The sequence below is a fragment of the Rattus norvegicus genome, chromosome 7, assembly GCF_021556685.1.
Source record: "Rattus norvegicus strain SHRSP/BbbUtx chromosome 7, alternate assembly SHRSP_T2T, whole genome shotgun sequence".
NCBI lineage: Eukaryota > Metazoa > Chordata > Mammalia > Rodentia > Muridae > Rattus > Rattus norvegicus.
Genome location: NC_141540.1, coordinates 63,611,373 through 63,619,996, shown reverse-complemented (window position 1 = coordinate 63,619,996; position 8,624 = coordinate 63,611,373). Strand labels below are relative to the sequence as shown.

At 42.2% G+C, this 8,624-nt stretch overlaps 1 protein-coding gene across 1 annotated transcript; it reads right to left on the bottom strand.

Moving 5' to 3' along the window:
* Positions 1-4,312: 4,312 nt before the first annotated feature.
* Positions 4,313-8,349, bottom strand: Ifng (interferon gamma). The gene is made up of 4 exons (NM_138880.3): positions 8,239-8,349; positions 7,030-7,098; positions 6,744-6,926; positions 4,313-4,457 (listed from the first exon to the last, which is right to left on the bottom strand). The coding sequence occupies exons 1-4, from the start codon at positions 8,347-8,349 to the stop codon at positions 4,350-4,352; spliced, it is 471 nt and encodes a 156-aa protein (NP_620235.1). The 3' UTR covers positions 4,313-4,349.
* Between the last annotated feature and the right edge of the window lie 275 nt (positions 8,350-8,624).

The window sequence follows — 8,624 nt, the reverse complement described above, 5'->3', positions numbered from 1 at the left end:
CACACAGACACACCAACAGTCCAATCTGATGGTAGCATTTCCTCAATTGGGGTTCCTTCTTCCCAGATGTGTCAAGTTCACACCAAGATTCAACATGACGATCTTGAATTGTTAGAGTGATCACAGTATAAACTCAAATGTCTTTATAAGAGGGAGATATGAGTGTCAGTACCAGGGCAAGAGAGATTGGAAGATGCAATATTGAAGGCTTTAATGAAAGGAAAGACCACTGCATAGTAGTAAGACCAACCTCTGGACACTGGAAAAGATGAGGGGACAGACTATCTGCTTGGGTCTCCAGCATGACTACAGCCCTGCCAGTGATTTCAGTCTGGGTTTGGATTTCCACTAGTCAAATCATCAGACAGTAATATATTGTCTTATTGCAACTAGTTTGTGGTAACTTATGAAACCAGAAGAAGTTGGTATATTCCCACTCTTTTCAGCCTAATGCTTTCTACCCAAGCTTCCCCCTACACGTGTACATTCTTCACACTACACTCAGAAGCTAACTTCCACAGTAGCCAACCATAGTTACTTGCCTTACTCTGATTTACCTGATCTAGAATTACAAAACATGAAGGAATGAGAAAAGAAGAATGAAAAAATAGAAGGGAGAGAAAGCCTGTTGATGTTAACCATTATGTTCCAGTCATCCAGACACCAGCAAGCCACTAGCAAAGGTATACCAGATGGTTCTGAGAGGTTCTGAGAACAAGGGACTTGGTGCTACAACTATGTTCTCACTCCAGGTCTTGGTTGTTGCCTCTGTTGCTAGTGGACCAAGGCAGATGCCTGTCCTTGTTAACATAGAACAAAAGTAATTACCACCCTCATCTCCCTTATTCTAAAATATAGTCAATTCTGTCTGTAAGTCCTACAACACCCCTAAGAGTAAATGGAAGCATTAAAAAAAAAGATAATTATTGACAACTACTGAATAGACCAGGGTCAACTCGAGTTTTACTGAAGGATATTCCCTGCTTCACTCTCTGTTACCTTCCCAACACAATAAAGTTTTGACTTTCTGTATCTTGGAGTCTGGATCTAAGTTGGGTACTCCTGTGGTTGAATTAGGGAAAGGCTGAAGAAGCTGAAGAGAAGGGCAACTCCATAGAAAGACCAGCAGTCTCAACTAACCTGGACCCCCAAAATCTCTCAGACACTGAAACACCAACCAGGCAGCATTCACCAGCTGGAATGAGACTCCCACACATATATAGCAGAGAACTGACTGGTCTGGCCTCAGTGAGAGAAGATGTGCCTAACCCTCAAGAGACATGAGGCCCCAGGGAGTGGGGAGGTTGGTGGGGGGTGGGATGGGAAGGAGGGAACATCCTCTTGGAGGCAGAGGGAAGAGGAATGGGATGAGGAACTGTGGGAGGGCAGACCAGGAGGAGGTAATGACTGGGCTGTAAAAAAATAAAAGTAATAAGAATTTTAAACTAGTCTGCATCAACCAGCAGCATCTCATGTCAGTCACAGGCATGCCAACATTAGCCTAAGGGTTTTCATTCTTTCTTCATCCAAGACTTTAAAGTTTTGCAGTCAGGTTGCATCCACTGTTGCTTAGTTACCCAATAGTGATTACAGTAACCACTGATTATTGCCAAGGACTAAAATGACCCCTTGACACAAACTGTTTTGAACGATGCTGCTATTGTGGGAAGGCAAAGTCAAAACTCTGAGAAGAATGCTCCCAACAACTAACCTGTGTCCCTACTCATTCATATATATATATACATATATATACATGTGTATATATATGTATATATATGTGTGTGTGTATATATATATTATTGGAAATTTTATGTATTTACTTTTCAAATGTTATCCCCTTTCCCGGTTCCCCCCTCCTATCCCCCTCCTCGTGCTTCTATGAGGATGCTCCCCCTCTCACTCATTCACTCCCCCCTCTCCGCACTGCCATTTCCCTACACTGGGCCATCGAGCCTTCACAGGACCAACAGCCTCATCTCCTATTGATGCCAGACAATGCAATCCTCTGCTACATCTGCAGTTGGAGTTGTGGGTCCCTCCATGTGTGCTCTTTGGTTGGTGGTTTAGTCCCTGAGAACTCTTGGGGGTCTGGTTGGTTGATATAGTTGTTCTTCCTATGGGGCTGTCCTGAGGACAGCTTAAATCATGTCATTACATCCGTTATTCTTGTTCACATAAGTGATCTAAGTCCAAGTTCATAACACATTCATATGTACATTGTAAGACCATCTTTTGACATTTCAAGAGAGTCTTCTAGAATTCACAACCCAGAACGTATCAAAGTCATTACATATAGAGCTTCCTTGTACCTAAAAGGCACATGCCTCTCTCACTTCATCCTCCTCCTCCTGTGGTGACTAATGTCCCTTCCCCCCATTTTTTGGGGATTGCCCTTCAGGTCTTCTTCTTTCATGCCTGAAGAATCTTCTTCACCCCAAAGCCTTTCCAAGAGTATTGGTCTTGCCTGGAATCCAAATGGGTATCACCCTTGTAAATTCTTCCTGAAATGGTTTTTCTTTGATTAGGAAACTGTAACCCACTTCTATTTAAACCTCTGGATGACCCACTTCATCCTGCTAACAATATGCTTCCTCCATCCTTCTCCACTCTATTTTTTCCATAGCAACGAGAATCTTTAAAACACCATGAAACTTGAAGACCTACAATATATTCTATTCATTATCTATTTTCCTAGTTGCTCAAATTCTCCAAAGTTTCTAAACTACCTAGGCACTTACCAGGTGCCATAATAAATAAATACATTTGGGTGAAAGAGTGGATTCACACATAGTATTGGGAGGAAGGCCCACATTTAATTATTCCCCATTTTCAAATAAATAAATAAAAGATTAGAGAATATAGAGAAGTTATTAAAGGTCATGCAGTTTACGGTGGCACAATCTTGGTTCCAATCCATGCCTCTCTCCCTAGAGCTCTGTCACACTGTGTCTATTAGTTTGCTGACTTTACACAAGCTAGAGTTATTTAGGAAGAGGAACCTCAGAGAAATTTTCTCCATCACATTGCCTGGAGGCAAGTCTGTAGGACATTTTCTTAATTAGTGATTGATATGGATGAGCCCAGTCCACAGTCCACAGTGGGCCAGTACCACTCTTAGGGAGGTGGTTCTGAGTTGTATAAGAAAACAGGCTGAGCAAACCATGAGAAGCAAGCCAGTATGCAATGTTTCTGCATGGCATCTTCTTCAGTTCCTGACTCCAGGTTCCTGCCTTGAGCTCCTGCCCTAGCTTTCCTCAGGAATGAACTACAATCTAAGGGTTGAAATAAACCCTTTCTTTGCCAAGTTGCTTTTGGTCATGGTATTTTCTCACAGCAATTGAAACTCTAGGACATACACCAATGATGTTTGCCTACTGTGAATGAGAAAGAAATGCTAGGGTGCTGCAGAGAGAGAGAGAGAGAGAGAGAGAGAGAGAGAGAGAGAGAGAGAGGAGAGACACATCCATATATCGAGCTAAGCAGTTTGCATACTCCCCATTGCAGGGGCTCTAGTTGATTAGCCACACATCTTTGAAAGAAAATTCAAACAGCTGCCAACCAGAGCTGTGAAAACAAGCACATTGTCAGTAGAGAAAAGCACCACACTCAATGGGGCTTAATGCAGCTCCAAGATTCCCACAGCTAAAAACGACTTATTTCCTTCCCATTCATGACTAGGTGGTTCATTCACCCAGGTCCTCTCTTAGAAGAAGTCTGACGCAGCATGACTGATTGTGGAAAGCAAACTTTATTCATATGCAATTAGACAGTGATAAACTATAAATGGGTGAGATTTTGTCATTCGGGTGTAGTCACAGTTTTTGGCAGTATACGGAAGCACCAGGTTTAAAATCTGAGACAATGCTTTCCCCCGAGGGACAGTCTGTACTATCTGACACATTGAAGTGCTGTCTGACCTGCTATAAAAGTGCTGGCCCGATGTATAGACATTTCCTCTGGTCAGCAGCACCTCACGGGGTCATTGCAGTTCTGAATGTTCCCCGTTGGCAAGTGAAGTAAGTGCACAAGCCACAGTGTGAGTTCAGTCAGCTGGTTGGCTGTCCCCCCACCCCAGATACAACTTCATAATCACAGTCTGGGTTAATTAGTCAGAAAGAATGATTGGTCAAAGAGGAATAATTAAGGACACAGAGATTATAAATAACACATATATTAATAGAAATTCATCCTTATCACATATAAGTTGTTACTATAAATACTTCTTTGGTTGATGAGTCTAAAATATATTCTCCATATAAATAAATTTAAATATTAATAAATAGGTTTAGTTTTAAAATTCAAATAGTGCTGGCAGAATTCTTCTTATTGGCACACTCTCTACCCCAGAATCAGCACCGACTCCTTTTCCGCTTCCTTAGGCTAGATTCTGGTGACAGCTGGTGAATCACTCTGATGAGTTCATTGACAGCTTTGTGCTGGATCTGTGGGTTGTTCACCTAATGGAGTGGGGAGGGAAATGAAATTAATTCCAAGCATATAAGTCATTGGACTATTCTTCTTGACATCATGGTCAGTGAAAATGAAAATATTCCTCTTAACAAAGTAGTACAGCAATCTATTCCTTTCACTTGTGGTATTCGCTTATGTAGCTGTTAAGACCAATAGGAGCATGAGATTCCCAAGTTGTACAACAGGGGGTGGGCTGAGTCACTCGCACCTCTATCTTTCCCCTAACTGCTGCGCAAATCTCAAAATGGAGACCAAAAGACTCCTGGGTGGAATGGGGTGGGGACAGGGTGGGGGTGAACAGATGGTAACTCCGAACTTGAACCAGACACTGCTGGAACCTGTGTTCTTGTGAAGATATTGGCAACATAATCTCTTATCTACAATGTCTACCACCTTCCTCTTTGATTAGTCCTTTCTATTCAGACCAAGAAAAAAATTACATTAGCCAACGCTCCCTTTGCTGTAGTAGAATGCTTTAGAGATCTACCAAGGAGCCCAGAGACCCAGATGCCTTTGTGAGCTAAGAGATTCTGATACAAGCAGAAATTCGAGGGCCACCAAGACAGACTGAGTGCTATGGGAACAACCCAAGTCCAAAATAAATGGGAAAAAAATATTTTCAATTTCCCCCAAATCAGATCAGTGTCATCATTTCTGGGATGGGATTAAAAAATAAACACAAATCTCAATCAGATTAATAATAATCAATTTGTTGACACAGAGAGCATTTGAAATTTGGAGGTGAACATTGTTTTCTGTTCCCTGCTTTCTACACCATTGATTTAACTACTTAGACTTCTCCATTCTAACCAGAAGGGCCACTTGGGCAATTTTGTGCTTAATAAAATGAAAACCATTTATTGTTATCTGGTTTGTTTGTTTGTTCTAATACTGGAAATACTTTGAGTCCCTTGCTACATTTCCAGGAAGGACTCAGATGTTTACAGAACTAGTTACTAAAAGAAGTGTGTGTGTGTGTGTGTGTGTGTGTGTGTGTGTGTGTCCCTAAAACATGATGACGATGCATCAAAATAGGACAAAAGTTAAGAGCTTGCTCAAGGTCACCCATAGGAAGCACAAGACCCAGATTTTCCAAAAAGATGAAGCCAAGGCCTTAGGATTCTCCCAACTTAGGTTTCTCGAAGCTGTGTGTTGTGAAGACAAATGTATTTCCTGGTCTTCAGAACATTGGTGAGAATCCAAGAGACTTAGCCAGAGCTGACTGGCAAGTCAAAAGCAAAGTGAGTTAGGAACAATTACTTTATCCATCTCTCCTTGATGGACAGAGATAGGCTACCACCTCCCAGCACCTGAGAGAGGGCAGGAGTCTAGTTAGAGGCAGACTCAGGTAGACTGAAAACTGAGGCCAGAACGTACCAAGACACCTGGCCCTTTTTTTTTTGGCACCCTTCGCCATCAAAGCCTGAGAACTTTTGAATGCCTTTGCCTTCTATAAAAAATTTAGTAAAATGAGAATTGCCTTTATGCTTTCAGATTCTTATGGCCATAATTTAAAGGTGTAGGATGATTTCCTGACATAAAGCAAGGAATGGCTGGAATACCGCCATATCTGAAAGTGAATTGACCAAGCCTTTTATAAGACCTCTAAAACAATCCTTTGAAAGGAAGCCTACCATTGCTTCACCTGAAAACACACTGAGCTGCATAGCACGAGAGACTAACCAGAGCCCAGGGGTAGGATGCCCGGAAGTCTCCTCAGAGCCCGATTCCTTTCTTTCCCCCATCCTCATTTTCTACCTGTGGCACTGTGGTGGTTTTGTTTTGCTTTGTTTTTGACAAAAGAGATAAAACTGAGGTAGCAATCCCAGCTGGTTCCTCTCAAGATGGGGAAACTGCACCCCAGCCAGTTGTGTGAGTCATCTGAAGTCAGCGCTCCTTGTGGCCTGGCTGGGAGGAGGAGGAGGAAGACACAAGTCTTCTCACTCCCTCCCACTGCTCTTTCCACTAACACACAACCTCCCAACCTAAGTGAGAGTTTCCATCACACACTCAGTGGGGATCACAAGAGCTCTGCTCAATGCTCCCCTCTTCTGCCTCCTCCTCAGAGCGTTTACCCAGTATGTGGGTAATGGTTTGAATGTCTGTGTTTTTCCAAAATTGACAAAAAAAAAAGGCAGATTCCTCCCAATCTGCCTGCGGTGGGGAAACATCTCTCAGCTTTATCAACTGATGAGTAGCTAATTTCTACTGTCTGATAATTCAAAGACAATGTGAAACAAACAATAATACGGTAGTTTGCAAAGCTGTCTCACCTCGAACTTGGCGATGCTCATGAATGCATCCTTTTTTGCTTTACTGTTGCTGAAGAAGTTAGTGATCAGGTGCGATTCGATGACACTTATGTTGTTGCTGATGGCCTGGTTGTCTTTCAAGACTTCAAAGAGTCTGAGGTAGAAAGAGATAATCTGGCTCTCAAGTATTTTCGTGTTACCGTCCTTGGGAAACAACACAAAGAGAGTATTGTGAGAACCGGTTCATTAGAAACAACAGGAAAGCAGGGGAGGCAGGGGAGTGTGTTGGGGGGGATATTCAGCTCACCTTTTGCCAGTTCCTCCAGATATCCAAGAGGAGGCTCTTTCCTTCCATAGCATCCATGCTACTTGAGTTCTGAGGAGAAGAGAAAAGATCGATTTGTAATTATTTCACCAAACTGCCCTGAAAAATATCTGTGGAGTTTTGTTGAATGCAGTGCTGACAATAATGGTCATGAGTTGCCTCCTCGGCCCTTCGAAGCATCTGCTGAGTATCCCCCAAAAGACTGCATTTATCCAAACACTAAGTACGTTCTTTTAGCTTCAGGATTTTACTGGCCCAGACTTGAAATTGCAAGGCCACAAATAAACTCAACTCCCAAATAACCATAGTGAGCTAAAAAGAGAGTTACTCTCAAATTAAGAAAGGGAGAAAGAACATCATCATAACAATTCCGCTGTGCACACTGCCCCCTTATGGTCCAGGCTTCTGTAACATCAGTCTGTGCCCTAGTAGGGCTTAATTGCTGCTCTAAAAGTTAGCTCCAAACACATGTATGAGACAGCTTGATTTACACCGTAAATACTTGAACACTAGTATACTAGCTATATGTATACTAGTATATACATTTGGGACAAATTGTAATATTTTAAGGATATAAAATTTGTCTCTCTTAACCATTAGTTTAAAAAAATTCAAATAAAAACCCTTAAAACTCTAAAAAATATAGCTCTCCTCAAACCTTGCCAAGTGGCTGGCTTTTGGTGATACTTCGATTGCAGTAGAATTTCAAAATTACTCCTTAGGTTAAAACAACTTCAAGGGGGCATTTTCTTTAGCAGAAATGTTAAGAACTTTGCCTTTGGTTACTTTAAGTGATAAGCTGTTTCCCTGGGTAGTTATAGTAGTTTCATCTCTCACTATCATTTTCAAGATGTCTGAAAGAATGAAAACCATGAAGGTAAGGATATTTCTTATCATGACTAAATAATAAGACACCACAAAAGTGATCAGTATCTTCGTACTTCGTAAAGTATCCATACTTTGCCCATCTCTGGGGAGATTGGCTAATGCCCTCTGACTCCATAGTAATCAAACAGAGGGCTAAATCAATAGCAAGATCATTAAGTCAACGAACACCTCACCGACATATAGCCAGGCAGCACCCCGTCATCTCAAAATGACTGTGGGCCAGAGATGGCAGTCTAGCGTTCACTACAGGGAGTCAACACCAGCCACCGTCAACCACAGGCACTATGAAAAGATCATACTTACAAAATAGTTCTTCAGACTTTCTAGGCTTTCAATGAGTGTGCCTTGGCAGTAACAGCCAGAGAGGGCCATGAGGCAGAGCTGCAAAACCAAGACGCGGCGTGTAGCACTCATTGTCTCAGAGCTAGGCCAAGGCAGGGAAAGCCCAGAACTCCTGTATTAAGTCAGAGAGTCCGAAGAATCAGCTGATGTGTCTTCTCTAGATCAGCCGATGGCAGCTATACGCTGCACCTCTCTTGCTTCCAGTTTTATACATGACCGAAGGCTTCTTGGGATTACGTATTTTCACAGGTTTTTTTTTAAGTTAAGATGGTGAAAGATAGGTGGCGGGAGCTTAGTTACTTTGCATTATAGCTATGGTTTGTGGCCTGTCGGTGTTGTAGTTAGAG